Genomic DNA, 19,233 nt, shown 5'->3' with positions numbered 1-19,233 from the left:
GCCCTATCGCAACTTTGGGATCCGAGTGAACGAGAAGCCCTGTGTGTCAGCCGAAGAGGTCCAGATGGTGAAAGCCTGCCAGAAGAAGTACTGGGAGGTGGTTCAGAAGGTGGGCCACTCTGGCATGTACTTAAGACACAGAGAGATATATCTGAAGTGTGGAGCGCATGTGCGCATTTGAGGGCCGTCTCAAGAGTCAACCCTCAGCATTCATGACAGTAATGGATGCTTGATTTGCTGAGCATTATACAGCAAGCACTGAATTGGCATCATCTGCACACAGACCAGAAGAGCGGAGGCTGCACGCATTGCTGAAAGCAACGGCAGGAACGAGGACGGTAGGAAGATGTCTCAGCGGCCTGACACCAAGGCGCGCAAGATCATGAGCGACGAGGGCCTGTGTGTCAACACCAAAAAGACAGCTGGCCACGTCCCGGGCCACCCGCCCAGCAACAGGTGTGCAACACTTGCATCATACAAGTGTCCTCAGCCTTGGCTTCTGTGTGCGGCTCACCTGCCCATTGTACATTCTAGTGACAGGGGTGCTGGGTTCTTTTTGACGCATAGCTGAGATAATTTCCTCTCTGATGAGTGTCAAATTGACATGCATGGGTACCATTTGTGGCGCTGATGCTTGCAGGTACTTCCTGCGTTCAGAGATGGGCTGCTTGGGCGTCCACTTCCCGCCCTTGACAGGCATCGACTACTGCACATCCAAGGAGATCCCATCTGGGTGCCCAGAGGTATGAGGATCTTCTAGTATAAATGGATGACTGTTTGTTTCATTGAAGTTTCGCTGAGTTTGCTTCTGTGCCGATGCCATAAATGCAGGGGCTAACTATTTCTGTCCTTGTCGCAGTTTGCAATCAGCATTGTGAACTCCGGCTGCTATCAAGATGACGATGACAAGGGCGAGCAGCTCATATACACAGGTGCAAAGGGCTGCCTCCTTCTATTTGTCTCATGCAGCAAAACACCCGCTTCATTTGCATGCAAACAGTTCTACTTGCGCGCCCCAAACAGGCATCTCCTGACATGTGTGCGCGCCTCTGGCCAGGGCAAGGAGGGTGCGACCTGCTGGGCAACAAGAAGCAGGTGTCAGATCAGGTCATGAGAGCAGGCAACAAGGCGCTGGTAGGTCTGATTGTCCTCATGACACCAGTCACCTGGTTGAGCGTCATTTGGGGTCTCAGACATTGAGAGACTGTGCTGAGGGGTTTCCTTGAGCAGGTGGGGAACATCGAGCTGGGCATTCCCATCAGGGTGGTCCGGAAGAACAAGGATGCTGCTAGCGAGTATGGCAATATCTTCATCTATGATGGCCTCTACGATGTGGTGCGAATGCCCTTCACTTGCAGGGCATCCCATTTCCTCCAGACATTGCCCAAGCTTGTCTCTGGCATCTCTTGTGGTAGTGGTTGCATGTTAGAGAGCTCCTCTTTTTCCAAGATCCTTTTGGCATCGTTTTAGTGCTGTGTGGGCAGGCTTGTTGTGGTGAGGGGAAATGCTGCAGTTCCAAAAATAGGCTGCATCTGGAAGCTGCTCGGGTTCATGGCAAGACACTGTGCTGTGCTAATGCAGGTGAAGTACTGGAGTGAGAAGGGAGTGGAGGGCTTTGATGTGTTCAAGTACCTCATGATCCGGCGGCCAGAACAGGCAGAGCTGCTGAGCAAGAGCCTGGCCTTTGGCGGGACGAGTGCGCCCAAGAACCACAGCATTGAGTCGCGGGGAAAGCAGGCAAGCAAACTTCTGTGTACCTGTTTACTTCAGTAAATAGGGAAACTACGGAGTGGATGAGGTTGGCCCTGAAGTTCCTTTACCCTAAATTTCGGACAATTATACAGTACAGTATTTTATGTTTTGCCCCTATATTTTCCCCCCTGCAGATTCGTGTTTTCCTTCTGCTTTTTGCAATTTTATCATGGTCTACTGAGGCGTGACCCAGAACTCTAAAAATAAAACCCTAGTTATATCCAGTTTAAATTTTCAACGCTTCATCTGTTCACACATTCTAAGCCCACAATCGTCTCAAAAGAAATTTAAATGGCATCTAGGTTCCTTTCCATCCTCTGCATCTCCTTCCAGCGTGCCATTACATGCATGCATGGGAAAAATCAGAATGATCTTCATAGCCCTATGATAGGCACGTACTCCTCCCACCGGGTACTACACGGTACTCTAAAACAACTCAGTTGATTTTGAGTCCCCTGGGTACTAGTCGTCAAGGATAGCACTCACTCATTGGCAGGGCAGGCCACCTTCTCGAGTTAAAGAGGCCACTCCTGAGACTTAAGCGGTTCCTCTTGTGCGGAGTTGAAGCTGCTGGGGATGCATGTTAACGAGTGGCTGCCATGCATGATTGGAAAGTTGGCCCCATGAGCTTGTGTTGATGCATTCTGTAGGTGCATGTGGTGAGCAAGGACATCTCCAATGGTCTTGAGAGGATCCCGGTGAGCTCCATCAACGTCACATTGCTCTGTCAGCATTGCCCACTCCATCTCTGCGTCATGTCCAAGACATTCTTCGCCTTTTGCTACATGTGCTCATCCTGGCTTGCTTTGCAGGTGCCTGCTGTGAATGATGTGGATGAGGAGCTGCCCTTCCCCACAGCTGCTGACGGGAGCTCCCCGGGTGCAAGCTCATCTGGCAATGGCCGCATGTACGATCTTTCACTCCTCACTTTTCATCAACAATACCTTTTGATGCTCGCAGCACAACACAGACCCAATGCTCTAGAATTTCGTGAAATCTGCATATAATCTCGAAATTTTGAGCCTGACAGTACGTGTTCTTGCCTCTGCTGCAGCCGCAGCACCGAGCGTGGTGTGAGCCTCCCGCTGCTCCGCTACATTGTGGAGTACGAGTTCGATGAGAACATGCCGCAGCCTGAGCCGCGGGTGCTGCCTGCCAACTTCAAGAACAACCCACATGACTATGTGAAGGAGCTCAACGGCGGCTCTATGCCCTACTCCAAGAACAGTGCGCCCCTGCCCACAAAATACCCTCAATGGCCTTGACTAAGGGGGTTCTACATCTAGCATCTAGTTCAATAAAGATCCCCATGCTGGACCATAGATTGGTCTCCTGTGCAAGTTTTCAAAGTACCTCATATCATGTCTCCATGTCCAAGAGGAACTGATCAATCATGTGACCTCTTCTGCGCAGAGAACAACCACTTCATCGTGGACTGTGCGAGGGCGATGATCTTTGAGTGCGGCCCCTGGACAGGGTGCCCAGATGGCATCCACTGTGGCTATGCTGTCAGCCAGCAGGTAAGCTTTCCAGGGATTCCACAAAGGACCTGACTCATTATTATGCCATGTCCCTCTTGAGCAATCCCTCTCAGACTGTGCTCCGTGCATCACACCTGCTGCTTTGGGCACCGCCTTGATCTTCAGGATTGACAATTTGATGGGGGGAAGTATGCGCATGATGAAGGGGATTTCTTTGAAAAGTGTGCTGCAGCGCAGCTAGGACTCAGTTGGGCTGGGATGATGTTGTGATGGCATGCGCAGGGGCTGCAGTGGCGGCTGGAGGTGTTCAAGACACGGTTCAAGGGGTGGGGGGTGCGCTCCTGGGACACCATCCCCGTGGGCTCCTACATCACCACCTTTGTGGGGCGCGTGCACCGCATCGAGGACTGCGACGGCTCCAAGGACGACACCTTCTACTTCGACCTGGGCAAGCGCACCGACTTTGGCTGGGACAACAAGCCCATCGAGGAGGGCCATGACATGTGCGTCCTGCGCACATCTGCCTGCAACCTGTGACCCTTCTAGTGGCACCATCACACCAGCTTGGACTCCGGCCATTGTCTTCATCAGCAGCTGCACGCTGTGTCCATTTTGGGCACCCTCATGTGCTGCACTCGGATGCTTGCAAGCCAGAAAGGGCCTTCGTGAAACGAGCTTCTGAGATTCCAGCACGGTAAAGGGAGTACAGTGCGCATGCAAGGGCTGACTGTGGGACCATTTGTGACACAGGGATCAGGAGACCAAGTACTATGTGGATGGCGGGGAGACTGGGGGCATGTCGCGCTACATCAACCACAGCTGCGACCCCAACCTCTATGTGCAGCCGGTGCTCTGCGACCACGCCGATGTGGACATGCCCAAGATCTGCCTCTTCGCTGCCAAGAACATCCCGCCCTTTGAGGAGCTGACCTATGACTACGGCCCCCAGTACATCCGGGAGAATCTGGACGGCAAGTGCAACTGCGGCGCCGTCGGCTGCCAGGCGCCTGCTGAATGAGCCTGCTTTTTTCTGGGTCAGCCGGCCAGATAATACCATTATTGACAGACCTTTCTGCATCCAATATTTAGTGCTCTGTAGTGTTCTGTACGACTTAATGCTGGCAAAGCGGCCCTCACAACGTCTTAGATGCAGCAGACTTATGTAGCTATATGATGAGTGTCTGAGTAGGACCCCTGCGTTGGGCAACTGCTTGGCTTCTGCGTGGTATTTGAGTCTTAGCAGCTCTGACACTGTCTAGAGCCATTGTTCGGTTGATCTCATGAATCCTTACCGATGCAGAATGTCTAGGGACATAAATATTGCAGGTTCCTATTAACTAGAACTGGCATGTGTTGACTTCAGGGAGGTGTATTTATTATTTGGTCCGCAGTAATATTCGAAGTCTGGTGTTCTGATACAGTGGCCTTTTCTAGGCAGTTTGGGACCACTTTCACCTTTTTGCAAATATTTGGGGATTTGATTCATGGTTTGAAAATGACGTTTTGGTCTGGCTCTTTCTTCGATTTCCTGTGCCACTTCCTCCTTGTCCATTTTTGACAAAACGCCTTCAATCATGTCACATCACGGTGATGGCACCTGAACACGATGCCACACTGTCACACTTACCTTCATTGCAGTCATGGCATTAATCAAACCCCTGTGAGAGTTATGATGGAGACCTCAGGCCCTGCGGGGTCACTGGTCTGTGACAGGCATACTCAGCAGGCTGCGTTGAGCAGCAGCTGCACATCATGCATGATGCACTGCACGCCATGTGCACATCAAGCTGTCCCCTCAGGCCTAGCATTCCATCTGGTGCCTGCTGTTCCACCAATTGTGGACACCTAATCCTATTTCACCCGGAAAAGGAACGTCCAACGTTTTCCTGATGTGGGAATAGGGCTTCACACATGACAGTCTCACCTTATACCCTGCCCCAGCCGAATCACCATGCATGGCTCCTCCTCCTTCTCCAGACATCAAAGCCTCAGCATGACAAATGCCTGGGCTTGTTTTGCTTCCCACAATCGACACTGAGAGCTTGGTTTCTCGATAAGTAAATGAGTGGGGTTATTTAGACTCCAGCAGAAGCAGACATCGCTTTCAAGGAGGAGTGACCACCAGACCCGTGCCTGAGCACCAGGGACGTCGGAGAAGGGACGTGTTTCTTGTTGCCAACCTCGTGCAACGCAGCGTCGTCATATTCATCCAGGACATCCTCCATTGCGATTGATATCATGTACAGAAAGACTGGAAGGCACAGAATATGTGAGCGCTCTCTGCTGTACTTTTTCTTCTTGATGATCTGCATGGTGATGGAGGACACCACAGCTTGATACGGCCGCCTCCGGATTCTGAAGCCGTGGCCCTGGAAATTGCATCGTGATGATGTCCTTTTGCTCATGCAGATATGAACGTGGGCTACGTTCTTGGCGAGGAGCAGCTCAACAGATACTTTTCGCACTTCGGCAACGTTCTCGATGTCTACCTGTGAGCAATTGCGTTGTTTGCATCGAGCTGTGCGCAGGCCTGGATTGTACATGTATTGAGGTGCATCCCAGGTCAGGACGTGACACCTTGACATGTCGGCGATGACGGGGTGCCTTTTGCTGCCGACAGGCCCAAGCACAAGTCTGGGAGGAACAAGGGCTTCGGCTTCACGACATTCGAGGCGGAGGAGGAGCTCGAGCGTGTGCTACAGGTGACAAATCTGGAGTTCCTTGTGCGAAGCAAGTGTCCAAGGAGATAGACTGTACTGCACATCACACGAGGTTGCAGCCTTCACAGAAGCTTGACGTGTCCTGCAGGCACCAGAGCACATTGTGGAGGGGGTTGTTGTGAAGATCAACAAGGCCGGTCCAAGGCCTGAATATGAGACCTCCCAGGAGAACCCGCAGACTCTTACCAAGGTGAAGCCTTGACCTGGGCCTCTGGATGTGTCCTTCGACAAACCATGATGGCAACCTTGTAGGACGTGATGTTTCACTGCCAGCTCTTCCAAGGATGTGTGCAGAGGATGCACAGTGGAAGAAGTGCACAGCTCACAAAGCAGCGCTGGTGTGCAGGCTTCATCTGACACCTCCAATGGAGCTGGGCATGCATCGCTTGGTGGCTGCGGTGGGGCTGGCATTGCCACCTCTTCTGCTCATGGCCGTGGGCCACGGCTGTATGTGGGAGGCGTGCCCGATGAGATCACAGAGGAGGACATCATTGAGCACTTCAACAAGTGGGGCAATGTCGTCGACGTCTACTTCCCTGGCAAGAAGGGCGCCAAGCGCGTCAACTACTGCTTTGTCACCTACGACAACTGGCGCTCAGCACAGCGCGCCTGCAACCAGTCTGAGCGCAATATTGACGGCAAGGTGACCTGCGCCTTAGCAGCTATATTTGTACATGCATGCCTGAAAAGCAGTTCCCTGAACATCCAGCATAGCCACCAAGCAATGTATTCATATTGTCCTACAAGAGCCATGATCATGTCAAGTCATGCATGCATTGTGAGTTTATAATCAAATGCCAGTGAGGGGATGTGATATAGTCACAGATCCTTGATCTTGCCCGCATGACATTTCTGGGTCATAATTTGCGGCCTTGTGTGGATTTGCAGCCCCTGCAGTCCATCAGCATGGCTGAGGAGCGTCAAGGCGAATCACGGCCTGACGACGTGGGATACAGCAGCCTTACATCCCCCCTGTCTCCTGCACTGTCCATCCCCCTGACCCCAGCCGCCATTGCCACCATGAACCTGGCAGCTCAGAGGGGCCTGGGCAGCTACAACCCGCTGGCAGGGCTGCAGTCCTTGGGAGGCCTGCAGTCTGTCAACCTCAACACTGTGCAGGTGCTGTGCCGGGCTCATCATGCTGACCTCGCTCTCCTTGCATTTGATGCATGTCATCAGGATGCCTGCTTGTCAACCACATGAGCCTTTGTGAGCTGATGCATGCCATGCTGTTGCCGATCTCTAAGCACAGGAAAGATGTCGCATTACAATGTCTGCCTTGGCAATAGTGATCTGGAAAATGGTTCCCGGCAGGAAGGAAACACAAGTGGTTCGCACACAGACCTGACGGGCATAATACTGATACTGAACAGGGTTTGCTCGCAAGCGGAGTTCCTGTGAGCACGATCCAGGCGCTGCTGACTGCTCTGGCTACCGGCTCAAATGAGCCCCCAGCATCTCCTACCGCAAATGGTCTGGATAACAGGACCCTGGCCAGCCTGCTGGCCAGCGGCGCCCTCGGAGCTCAGAATATAGCCTCCCCTGCTCCCAAGGTGACCTTCGCGCACTCACATGCACATCTCCTTTAGCGTGCTTGCACCTGCCACACACCCCATATGCTCTTTCTCTTTCACATCCAGCCGGTTCTGTCACAAGATCTTCAGATTATAGTCACGAGTGCTGGCAGCTGCATGTCTGTGTGCGCGCAGAATACCCATTACCCCATGTTCGGCGCAAACCAACAGCCGTCTACAGTGGCATCCTCACTCCTGGGCGGCCTGCAATTCAGCAGCGCTGCAACTACCATTCCTGCAAGGCCTGGCCAGGGAATTGGAGGGATGGGTAACATGGCAGACCCCATGGCGGCTGTGTACGCGAATGTCAACCAGAACCTGTCCCCCACGGGCGCATCGCTGCTCACCCCCTGGGGCATGCCGCCTGGGCAGCAGGTGCATGCATGCGAGAGCCAGGAGCCCACTTCCCCCACTGCTGCATCAGACCTCAGCGATTATCCCACCAGTGCGCCCCTCTCTTTTCATTGTTGGTTCATGAGCACATTCCAGCAGGCTGCTGTATTGATGGCGACAAACTTTGAGGTTGAAACTGATAAGTCTTGATTGATGCGAATGTTCAAAGCAACACGTGAAGGTGTGGTGCTGGCGCAGGCAATGAAGGCTTCAGTCCGACATTTGCAAACGTCCAGCAGTATGCGGCGATGCTTGCAGCCCAGGCGCAGATCAAGGCTAATACAACCAAGGATGGCTCTGCTGACCGCTTTGGATCCAAGCCCAATTTCATGACCCAGAACAGCGCCCAGGTAGCTGCTTTCTTCCAACTTGCTTTGCACTTCTGAAGACAGCTGCTCCTGATAGTCACAAGCCGTCAGGTACAAATCCCCATCGTGTTTTAAAAGCCCATCATTTTTAAGAACCCATGATGTGTTTCACAGGAGCCGGCAGGCCTGGAGGGCCGTCTGCATTCTGGAGATCGCACCCCAAGCATTGGCAGGGCACAGGTGCTGGATGGGATGTACGGCAGCCAGAATGCTGCGGATGATCGCGCCATCGAGGATAACATGCGCCTCCTGGCTGAAGGTCAACTGCGCGACCTGACCCTGTGATTGGGCTTCCTGTCCGGTGGCAGCATGCTGTGCCCCATGCGTTCAATTGGGAAGGCGGCAGAATGAGTGCCTCCAATCCTTGCTCCGCTCTGCTAGGAATCCGTGGCCCACCGCTTGATATTTTCCCACACTTTTCGCCAGCAGGATTGCCTGCAGTCTACTGCCTATTCTGACATTGTCCATAGACCCACGGCCGCGCTGGCTTTGGTTTTTCTTGTTTTGCAAATTGCTGGCCCAAATTTTTCCTTTTGACCTTGCGTTTGCTGAGAAATGCTATTGTAGGAATGAGGCACCTGCAGCAGATGCAGGCGTGAAGTTGTGTGCTGCTGCTGAGCTTGCGTGCTGAACAGTGACAAATGTGTCTCGGCTCTTTTTGGGTATTTGATTGACCTGAAGAGTGCGTGCCCCCCAAGCCCCAGAAGTACCCAAATAACATCCCCTGGGGAAGGCCCACGATTATAGGACACAGGGGCAGGATTCTGAACACCTGCTGAGGAGGCCCCAGGGGTGGCCAGCAACAGCATGCATGGGCCTCTGAACATGGCTTGATAATGGCTGTCGGTTTCTGGTCCCACATAGGGTCAGGAGCATCGTACGGACCTCAGAGGAACCACAGAGGAACCACTCGTGCTGCTGGTGCAACCAGGGGGTTCGCCCCATACTGAGCTGAGGTGTTTGCGACCCATGATTCCTGGCGCAGGTACTGTGCCGTTCCCTTATTGCCCCCTACTGCAGTGCCCTTCGGGTATCTGATTTCAGGGGTTCAGTAGTGAGCTAAAAAGATCATCGCGCGCAACTGCTCCCTTAGGAGCAGTGCAGATATGTTGCCGACCTGTCTTCGTTAGGCCCACATGATCTGAACCAGCTGACGTTTGAGGCAGCTTTTTGTGAACCTTGCCCTGTACTGACACTGTCTGGTCAAATGCCTTGGCCATTTGATTGTTGGTTGGAATGTTGCATGTCACATAAGCATGGGTTGGTGTTTTCCAGTTCAGTGCCCTGGAATAGGAGAGTGATAGCTGGCTTCCTGTTGGACTCATATCCAGCGAAAGGCATTTTATGATGATGTGCTTACAGCAGGGGATCATGTTGATGTTTGATGCTACAACCTTTTGATGATGTGTGCGTTTGTCATATCACAGGCGCCATTCCAGCACCGCCTGCAGTTGCATGCATGTCATCTGATGCAGTACTGTCCTCTGACACCCAACTGTGCCAGCTGTCCTTTGGATGCCTGCCTGAGAGCTGCACCTGGACCATATCTGCAAGTTCTGCTGGCAGCTGTGTGAGTGGGGCTTTCAGAGGGTCACATGATGCATGAAAGATATGGAATGTGTTGAGATGTTGCTGACATTATGACCTACGATATGAAGCATGCATGCACAAGTTGGTTTACGCGCATTCTGACATTGTGTTTCTCTTCTGAAACCTGTTGAATCAGTGGTCTGGCATGCCAGTGCTCATGCGCAGTGTGCTGCTCATAATTCTGTATCTGAAGAATAAACTTGGTCTGGACATGTTGTGGGTGCTAAGAGCTTCACAAGCATCCTTTTGTAGAGGTTGGTAGGTGTTGTGGGTGCTATTCAACCAATGCATGAGCCATCACGGCTCCGATAGCGTCAGATAATTCTGGATCCCCATCTATCCACAGCAGTCTTTACAGTGCGTCTCATCAGTGTGACTGTTATATGGACAACCCCAATTTCAGTCCACACTGTGAGCAAATCAGTGATCTCGCAGTCTTGCATCAATGTAAAGGTAGACCATCTGCAGACATCAAATTCCTCCCCTGTACGCCCTGATCGGCATAATGAAGGCGCGGGCACACCTACATCGATATTGTCATGGACAGCTTTGCAGTACGCGAATGAACTCCAACTGGACCAGATTTATACATTTGCTGGATGACTATCGCTAGTCTATCTTTTCACTTCACCAGACAGTCCTTTGCCAATGGGGCAAAAGCATCTGCTCTATGAAACTGAAGGGAGGCAGCCCCTCAGGCTCTTCATCAATGAGTCATCAGGCAGGAAGCCCATGCAGCCACTCATGGCACTTTGCCACATTCAATATCTTCTAAGGCATGCCAACTGGCCCCTTCTGAGTACATGGTAAATACAATGAACAAGAAACTGCGTCCATCAGAGCCTTGGATCTCTCATAGGCCAGCATCAACGCCAGCTCACTCAATCACAGGAACACACCTCTCAAAACACGCACCTCTGCCTCTTCCAGTCAGTATCCCTCCATATTACGAGTAACGTCTCAGCATCCCATGCTTTAAAAATGGACATTCCACAAAATTGTTTGGCCCTTGCAGTTCAAAACTGGGCGCAGCCGGGCTGATATGCCCGCAAGTCTTCATGTCTCCACCAGATTGATAGTCTCTCACTCCACACCACACTCTCGCGCAACCCACTCAGCAAAGCCTTCAGCAAGGCAAGGAATACACTCCTACACTTCAGCAGCTGCCGCAGACATCTGCCATGCTAACATTGCGCATCGAAGTCGTGCGCGACATCCAGGGTGCATAGTTGGCCGGGACCTCATCCAGAGGAGATGTTGGGGAGGATGAGCGGCCATGCTTAGGCTGGTATGCCACGCTGCCGGCCTGCGCCCCAGGAGCCATCACGCGCTGCTGCTGCTGCTGCTGCTGCTGCTGCTGCTGCTGCTGCTGCTGGAATTGCTGCTGCTGGCTGGGGCTCTGCGCGCATTGCCGGCTGCTCCCAAAAGGGTGAGGGTGCTGGTGTTGTGGCCTACTCAGCCCCATCTGGACAGCAAATAGCAATGCATCAGTAAAAGTCCAATACCAAGAGAGGCCACTAATCTTGTGTGCATGTGGGTACAAACCAAGAGCTTCTATGCACAAGCAGTGCCGGACTCAAAATGCAAAGCAATTGTGTCGAAGTCTGACCATCAAAATGCTCATCAGATAGGAGGTGTCTAGGGCACTGACCTGTAGCTGGCTGAGCAGCGTGCCCACAAAGGTGATGGCGTTGGCAACGACCATCGGGTCTTGGGCATTGCAGTGCACCATGACCTCTAGGACCCCCTGCACTCCGCCCGCCCCGCTGGCCAGCTGGTCATAGATGGGAATGTACACCACATCCGCCACCCCTTCGCCACCTGGATGCACACAAGCCAGAGCTACTCTCAAATGCCAGAAACTCATCCATGAGACATTCCTGCCAGGGAGCAAGAGGGAGTGAGGGATTACGCTGACCGGGGCCAGATCAGGCGCTGCAATGGTGCATGAACCGAGGCAGTTGTTGTACAGCATGGTCATGCCATGACACATGGGACAGATGAAGGATCACCTTCGAGGTACGTGCGGGGGTGGATATTGTGCGGAAGTGTCTCGACGCTCTGGATAACGCAGGCTGAACCAGTGCTCCAGGCCTTGCCTAAAACCCCCAACGCTGCGCCTTTTATTCCTTGCTTACAGCTGCACAGACATGTGGAAAATTTATTGCCAAGCAATGCTATCAAGTACCAAGCAGAATCGAAAAAAAGGACATCTTGAAAACCAGTTACGAGCCAACGTCAGGCTCACCACTTCTGCCGGAAGCTTTGCAGCGCGGGATTTTGGATAGCAAATGGGTTCATGTCCGTTTGTGCCACAACACCTCTTGTTTTACTAAGGCTTGCACACCAATCCTGTCGGTTGGTCAGCGTCCACAGCTGCAAGGAAAGAGGAGATAAATTTGAAACTTCCGCTTGCTACTTTGCATCTCCCAGAATGGAGACACGGAAAAGATCAATTTGCGTGTGCATCACGAGAATCTGACGACAATTGAATAATTCATTCGAGCGTGAGAGTCTAGCAAAACGGCAGCCGGCGCGATGTTTCTGAGGTCGTCAAGACGTCAAGAACGCGGTAAAATACATGTACATCGGAATGCATGAGCAAACAGAAGGTATATATGCTGTGCGCGTAATTGAATAAAGACATGATCCTTAAAGACCTTCCCGAAAGCGCTAACATTGAAAGCTCACCTGAATCAACGCCAAGTCGTCGCCGAAGCGGTTGGAAAGGGCGTGCAAGAGGGGATACAGGCGGAAAGCAAATGGAGATATGCTGCTGGGCAGTGCCATCGATGGCCCTGCAGATCCGGTGCTGGGTCCGTAAGGTGCACATCGCTGGCTTAGTGCGCCACCGACCACAGCCGGCTCTTGTAGCATCATGTCCTCGGACTGGCAGCGTTGAGGTGATCAAGGCACCTCTTTCCAAACAAAGCTGTCAGAAGAACGGGACCATAATTATTTTGTGCATGATTTGAGCACTACAGAAAATCGGAGATACCAAAAAGGTCCCCCCGAGCAAGATATTTCCGCCCCCAGGATGACGTCAAACTGACGCGTGAGTTCTCTTATATGAATCGCATTGCAGCTGTCAAGGTGTGTGACATCCTCATGTCTGATGTTCAAGGTCAGCATTGCTCATGCTTCGCATGCATGAAGCCAGGGTAACGATTTGGGTAAAAAAAATAGGCAAGATGCGCGCCGGTAGGTCCCCAGATCTAGAGACATCAATCAAGGCCAGTCAGGGACGCATTAAATGAGCCCTGCCCCTTTGAAACAAACTTGATGGGCTTTGTGTTCCCCTGGCCCCCCTGCTGATGCTTTTTTCAACTCCAGACACGGCCGCAGGTTTGCCCTCCAAGTCCTGCACTAGAGCTTCCACCTCGGGCTGCACCCCACAGGTTGCCACCTTGATATTTGCGTACTAGCTATAGCAGAAGCAGCTCTTGATGTAACTGAATATCTTCATGCAGCAGCTCATTGCGTGCTGCAAGTACAGGCTGTGTAACTTCAACGACGAACATATATGATGAAAAAAAGCACGAGCGTAAATTGCATCCCTGGCCAGATTTTGACAGAGTTTGTACCACGCAGTGATCATGAATGCGCGGCACTGTCGCACTGCGGGCGCCCGCCGGCCCGCGGGCAGCATGATGCATGATGCTGCTTACCCGGCCGCCGCCGCCGGCAGCGGCACATTAGCCACGAGAGAGCACCTGGGACTACATTGATCAGATTCAAGTGTAAAGTTGCTTGGTGCATGCAGGCCCACAAGATTTCTCGTGATTCTTCGATCATCAGCCAGGCTACCAAAGCTACGAACTCCGGACGGTTCTGCTGTCCTGGCTTTGACGTACCTCAGCACGAGGCACCACAGGCTGCACATAAATGCCCAGCAACAAATCTTTGATGTCATTAGCATTGCAGATCTACCGCAAGGCAGCCCTTTCTCCCTATTTGGCGCTGGCACTGCCTTGTAAGTTCTTGCATCTCTCTTGTCTTAAATAGTTGAATCTTTTGCCTACAGTCCCTGAAGACGGCATCTCAGGGATGTCCCCCTAGCCTACTGCTACTGTTCTGATCAGCATTCAGAGAGCAATCGCGTTAAAAGGTCTGAGGTTCTGAAGCGGTACTTTCATCCTGGGCACATCGTCACACCAGTGCTAATAAGAAATTTAGTGATAAATGTCAGCGGACCCCAACCCTGCATTGCTCACGTAACCCATGACCATGGTCGCGACATTGTAATGTCTCTTCCGCAGTCATCATGCCGGGGACTCATGAGGGTCTTCTGGCATGAGCGCATACACAGCCACGGTGCGAGAGGGCGATGCCACCAGCATGGAGAACGCACGGTCGTTGAAGTTTGTCTCTGGGGCGCCTGCACGCCATTTGTATTCATCCATAAGGCGCTTGTTGTTACTGTTAAGGGGATGTAACAGCTGGAGCAGCAGGAGGATTAATGCAGCACCTGGGGTGCCTTCAGGGTGGGTGAAGTGCTCAGTGTCGTGGTTGATGCGACCTCTGCCGCCAAACTCAACGTCATCTGATGTCAGCACTGCTTTGTACCTGCCCGGCTCTGGAGTGCCCACCTGCACATGCCCCTCGCCCCTCAGCAGCCATTCTACCTAGGACTGGCATAAAGAAACGTACATGTGTCATGGTTACATGGGGCTCCAATGTTCAGGGCAGTCGATAAAGACTTGTGGAGCAATCCTTGGATAATGGAAGGGTGCATACCTTGTACCCCTCATAGCTGTTGAAGGGCGAGAAGTTGAACACAAACAACAGCGGCCCCCGCTCCGCCACGATGACCTGCAGTGCACAACCTTCTGCCCCTCAAAATTGCACCCGCTTGCACTCTGGAGGCAGCCTGCACAACAGAGATCTTTTGGTGACCACAAAATCAGCAGGCAAGCTAGGGAGCTGGCCTGCTCTGCATCGTCAGCGTAGGACACGAGCTGGTGTGTGGAGGACAGAAAGTTGTGCTGGGAGTCAAGGCCCTGCAGAGCGCCGTCCCAGGCATTGAGGTACTTGTAGCGCAGGTGCTCCGCATCCACCAGGCTCCACTGCCGACGGCAGTAGTCGTAGCTCCACCCATTGCCATCCCTGTAACACACACAATCATCTCGCTCACATGCAGCACGACCCCATAACAGATCACATACACCCAAGCACCAGATGCCTAAAAAGCCTTTTAGCCTTTATGTCTGCATGCCTCTTTCCCTACAAAGCACAAATAGCTAGCACAGGCAAGAGGTGGGCAGTGGGCACCATGCAAACCAGAGCATCATATTCCTTGCATGAGATGTATGACCAGCACAGGCAAGAAGTGGGGCAGTGGATATTGAACACACCAGGGCATTAACTTGCTGACATGAAGAAGTGATCCAGAGGGAAATCTCAGTACTTGCTGCTTGATTACTTTCCCCAGTAATGTGCACAGTACAACACTGTGAAGAACGGGGGCAGGGGGAAGAAGGAGGCGGCGAGGGGGAGGTCACCTGGGGAAGTCGATCCAGTCGGGGTGGCCAAATTCGTTGCCCATGAAGGAGAGCCAGCCCTCGCCGCCCAGCGCCAGGGTGAGCGCGCGGATGATCTTGTGCAGCGCCATGCCGCGCGCGACCCCCGGCGTCTCCGCCTGCAGCGCCGACATCCCAGTGTACATCTCCGCGCCCATCAGCCGGAACGCTGCGCACGCCACCCCAGATAATAATGATGATGTCATGGCTGTATTGCGATGTACCGGATGGCGGCACCACTTCCATCACATAATCCTTAGTGATGCTGAGCAAGTAGGTGGGATCTCTCTTCCATGCTGATGGCGGCATCAGATTTGCAGGTTTTACGATTGCCTTGAGCAGACATAGCCTCTTTACAGCAGCCCGAGCCAAGTCATGTAAGGGATTTGATCAGGCCAGATTGATGGCATGCTCCCAGCACTCCTCTGGTGGCAACCTCTGCTTGTTGTAAACAGCCGGCGGTGGCTTACCCAGGGTCTGGTCGCCGACGAGGGATTGGTCGTGGGACTCAACGTAGGCGACTGTGCGCTCGGTGTAGCGGCGGTTGCAGAGGGAGGACACCAGCCCCGTCATGCTCCAGTTCTCGTCGCGAACATCCTTGACGAGGCGCATCCACTGGTCGGGGATGCCCATGCCCAGGCGGTAGTCGAAGCCGCAGCCGCCCTCGCTCACCGGCCGCCCCAGCGCCGGCATTCCCGACACATCCTCCGCCACCGTTATCGCCTGTGCCAAATATCTCTTTTGTGAACCTCAAGACAACGGCATTACCAAGCTGACTGTCACTGGTGCGATTTCTTCTCATTGTTCTTACCGACAAAATGATCACTTTGCAATCTAAAGTGTACTTCACTGCACTGTTGAGCAGTTGCCTGGAATGAGATTGAGCCACAGGTGAAGTGTCGAGCAGGTGACGCTGAATCTTTGTCTTCGTGCTTGTCCGTAGACACCAAAAAATAGGGCGGTCAGTGGCACCCAGGGGACCATAACTGTTGGTGTTAGGGTGTCCACCTGTGGCAGGAGCTCATGCACGAGCACGTTGGCGAGCATGAGGTAGACGACGGCGTCCACATTGGTGGCCGGGCTGAAGTACTCTTTGTAGTCGCCGCTGAAGCTCATGTTGATGCCGTGGTGCCAGTACAGCATCGACGTGACGCCGTCAAATCGGAACCCGTCAAACCTGCACGCGCATGCAACAGCTCTCAACTTCCCACTGTCATGCTCACACCACGAAGCAAAGCAGTATCGTTGTCATGTATAAATTTCTGCATGCTGCGCACAAGATGCTAGCATCATCCACAACATTTGGATGCCATGGGGCGCCTGATGCATGCTGCCCTAGCAAAGAGTCTTGGTGGCCATTGCTTGTCCAAAAAGCTGCAAAAGAATTTGCAGTTAGTCACAAAACTTACATTAGATACAATCACATAGGCACAACGAAGGGCATGGTGGACAGGTTTACCTGTACTCCTCCAGCCACCAGCGCAGATTGGAGAGCAGGTAGCGCAGCACCTCCCAGTTGCGGTAGTTGAACAGGCGGCTGTCCCACACCGTGTGGTACCCGCGCTCGCCGCTGCAAAAGTAGTTGCCCTCCTCCCCCTGCCCCAGATCATATCCTACAATAGCATAGCAGCAGGCGCTCAGGAGGCAGCCTGTGATCCTTTACAGCCTTAAATATGTTCCATACGGCAGAAGTTGGCAAGGCTGATGTGGAGAGAGTGTGGCAGGGGCAGGACGCCACCTGCGATGCCATCGTCGGCATTGCTGGAGACATGGCTGTGCACCACATCCAGCAACACCAGCAGCCCCAGCCTGTGCGCCTCATCTATAAGAGCCTGCAGCCGTTGACACCCTTTGATCAGTACCAAGATGGCATGAAGTGATGATAACCATGACATTAAGATATGTCATTCTGGGCCAGTGAGAGCGACAGATCAGCAAGACACCTTCAGCTCCTCGGGAGTGCCAGAGCGCGAGGACACTGCGAAGGGCGAGGTCACGTGGTAGCCGAAGGATGCATAGTATGCGTGCTCCTGCACCGCCATCAGCTGGATGGCATTGTAGCCCAGCTTCGCAATGCGCGGCAGCACATTGTCTGCGTGACAGCAGCAGGCCTTCTCAGACTTATGCCACGGATGTCTCAACAGTTGCACGGCACTGGTGCACATCAGCAGTGCTCTCTGGGTGCACAAAAATTTGGCAGCGAGGCTCACCTTTGAAGTAGGTGTAGGAAGCCACTTCAGGCGCCTCAGAGCTCATGCCCACATGGGCCTCATATATGCGCAGCGCAGCAGGCTTGTCCTTTGGTCTCTCGTGCTGCCTGCATTTTCCAACTTCAAAAAGTAAGAATGGCCGCCCACACGGCGACTGATCAAACACTCATGCATGGAGCAGCACAACATGCCGTGTCGCCGCTTGCAGCATATGCACTCACTCAGTCACTCCACACTCACTGATCAGTAACCATGCAGTTCATGGGGCGCACCAGGCGTGTCGCTCCTGAGCGGGAGGGTCCCAGAAGATGCCGTCATACTTGGCGCCCATCTTGTTGGGTTCCACTGTGGCCCACCGGATCCAGGCCGGCACGCGGTCCACAAACCAGCCGCCCGGGTGCTGCAGCCGGATCTTCACCCGCGACCCGTGCGCTATGGCCGGCTTGCCCTGCGGATCTGCGCCCCAGTCAACCCCCGCTCAAGCCACAAGTCTTTATCGACTGCCCTGAACATTGGAGCCCCATGTAGCCATGACACACGTACGTCTCTTTATGCCAGACTCCTGCCTCTGCAGGAGCCCGAACAGCCCACAGGGTCAATGTCTCCAGCACTTGTCTGCGCTTGCGGGATTTTGAAGAAGGCCCAAGTGGTACTGGTTACTGAAAGCAGCATGCTTGCATGCATACGATTGCTGTGTGGCCTCTGGTGCAGGTGGCGGGTGACTGTACCGTCCGGGAGGGTGATCTTCCAGACGCCATAGGCATCGCGCTCCATCCAGCTGCCACCCCACGCGTTGAAGTCCCCTATGAGCTGCGCGCTGGAGGCCGCCGGGCACCACTCCCTGTACACCGTCGCATTTCCCTCCCGGAAGAAGCCCATCTTCTCGTACCCCTGTGCAGCCATCCCGTGCTGCTCAGACGCTGCTGGCACCCTGACTCACTCGCTCGATGGAATAGCATCTTTTGCGTGGGAATGTGCGACTCACCTTTGCAAAATTTGCAAGGCTGCCCTCAGCTTTTTCCAGGGAGGCCTTGGTCTGCAGGAATTGATTGTACCTGTACTTGAGGTGCTCCTCATGGTCCAAAAGGTCTTCATCGAGCTGTGCAATGTCCTGCAGGGCGGACAGTCATCTCTATATCTGCTATATGACACTATGTGTAATGTTACATCTGATGCTGGACGATTTCTAGCACTCGCTTGGCTTACCATGCCGTCTTTGGAGTATCCTGCTTCAACCTCAAGTGCGGTGTCTGATGCTCTCGTTATCGTCAAGATCGCAAATTTTCGTTGCCTTTCACTTTTTCTGGTCTGGCAATGCCTGCGAAACTGCCCCGTGTCATGTAGCCCAGTGAATAAAACCTGTACCGTATCCATGGTTCAGGCCCATACAAAAACACAGTTCATTCCCTATGACTCACCTGGTGATCGGTATTTGTACCTTGCGAATGTTCAAGTCACCATGGACCGGTCTTGAGAGACCTAAGCGGGCAGTTTCTGCATTGATGGCACGCATCTGCTGGTTTGGGTCGATGATCTGGGCACACGTGAATCAGTAAATCACACATGAGGTCGCGTGGAAGAAATGAGGGGTATCATCCCAATGCAATGTACAATGACAGGGATTTT

General features: G+C 53.1%; 5 protein-coding genes across 5 annotated transcripts; 2 read left to right on the top strand and 3 right to left on the bottom strand.

The window, feature by feature from the left end:
• Positions 1-337: 337 nt before the first annotated feature.
• On the top strand, positions 338-4,251 carry COCSUDRAFT_13194 (SET domain-containing protein; the record flags this gene model as incomplete). The annotated part of the gene is made up of 11 exons (XM_005649911.1): positions 338-456; positions 641-743; positions 860-932; positions 1,058-1,134; positions 1,231-1,335; positions 1,582-1,721; positions 2,417-2,465; positions 2,820-2,979; positions 3,166-3,272; positions 3,516-3,766; positions 3,984-4,251. Coding segments are annotated over 11 exons (1,452 nt in total), but the record flags the coding sequence as incomplete, so codon positions are not given.
• A 1,393-nt stretch (positions 4,252-5,644) lies between these two features.
• Positions 5,645-8,573, top strand: COCSUDRAFT_61641 (hypothetical protein; the record flags this gene model as incomplete). The annotated part of the gene is made up of 9 exons (XM_005649910.1): positions 5,645-5,724; positions 5,854-5,935; positions 6,042-6,143; positions 6,300-6,596; positions 6,842-7,072; positions 7,327-7,506; positions 7,663-7,972; positions 8,119-8,270; positions 8,403-8,573. The coding sequence occupies 9 exons, from the start codon at positions 5,645-5,647 to the stop codon at positions 8,571-8,573; spliced, it is 1,605 nt and encodes a 534-aa protein (XP_005649967.1).
• Positions 8,574-11,034: 2,461 nt separating this feature from the next.
• Positions 11,035-12,794, bottom strand: COCSUDRAFT_65239 (hypothetical protein; the record flags this gene model as incomplete). Its single annotated transcript, XM_005649909.1, has 5 exons — positions 12,570-12,794; positions 12,127-12,254; positions 11,891-12,018; positions 11,530-11,699; positions 11,035-11,277 (listed from the first exon to the last, which is right to left on the bottom strand). The coding sequence occupies exons 1-5, from the start codon at positions 12,756-12,758 to the stop codon at positions 11,035-11,037; spliced, it is 858 nt and encodes a 285-aa protein (XP_005649966.1). The 5' UTR covers positions 12,759-12,794.
• A 733-nt stretch (positions 12,795-13,527) lies between these two features.
• On the bottom strand, positions 13,528-13,846 carry COCSUDRAFT_32640 (hypothetical protein). Its single transcript, XM_005649908.1, has one exon. The coding sequence runs from the start codon at positions 13,795-13,797 to the stop codon at positions 13,543-13,545; it is 255 nt and encodes an 84-aa protein (XP_005649965.1). The 5' UTR covers positions 13,798-13,846; the 3' UTR covers positions 13,528-13,542.
• A 12-nt stretch (positions 13,847-13,858) lies between these two features.
• COCSUDRAFT_52862 (starch branching enzyme) lies at positions 13,859-19,221 on the bottom strand. The gene is made up of 16 exons (XM_005649907.1): positions 19,026-19,221; positions 18,814-18,925; positions 18,593-18,718; positions 18,336-18,498; positions 17,880-18,063; positions 17,608-17,714; positions 17,341-17,489; positions 17,136-17,229; positions 16,857-17,010; positions 16,406-16,574; positions 15,868-16,120; positions 15,380-15,566; positions 14,807-14,984; positions 14,616-14,690; positions 14,347-14,467; positions 13,859-14,256 (listed from the first exon to the last, which is right to left on the bottom strand). Exons 1-16 carry the CDS (start codon positions 19,118-19,120, stop codon positions 14,141-14,143), a joined length of 2,283 nt encoding a protein of 760 aa, XP_005649964.1. The 5' UTR covers positions 19,121-19,221; the 3' UTR covers positions 13,859-14,140.
• Between the last annotated feature and the right edge of the window lie 12 nt (positions 19,222-19,233).

The sequence above is a fragment of the Coccomyxa subellipsoidea genome (assembly GCF_000258705.1).
Source record: "Coccomyxa subellipsoidea C-169, whole genome shotgun sequence".
In the NCBI taxonomy this organism is placed as follows: Eukaryota; Viridiplantae; Chlorophyta; class Trebouxiophyceae; family Coccomyxaceae; genus Coccomyxa; species Coccomyxa subellipsoidea.
The sequence above is the reverse complement of the archived record's forward strand: the minus strand, read 5'-3'. Positions and strand labels throughout refer to the sequence as shown.

Excerpts from the sequence above, each read along its gene's own strand:
- COCSUDRAFT_52862 (XM_005649907.1), bottom strand. The coding sequence starts at position 19,120 with ATGCGTGCCATCAATGCAGAAACTGCCCGCTTAGGTCTCTCAAGACCG. Across the intron at positions 18,719-18,813 it reads GATACTCCAAAGACGGCATG|GACATTGCACAGCTCGATGA; the intron begins GTAAGCCAAGCG and ends TCCGCCCTGCAG. Across the intron at positions 17,230-17,340 it reads GCACTCCCGAGGAGCTGAAG|GCTCTTATAGATGAGGCGCA; the intron begins GTGTCTTGCTGA and ends CAACGGCTGCAG.
- COCSUDRAFT_32640 (XM_005649908.1), bottom strand. The coding sequence starts at position 13,797 with ATGCTAATGACATCAAAGATTTGTTGCTGGGCATTTATGTGCAGCCTG.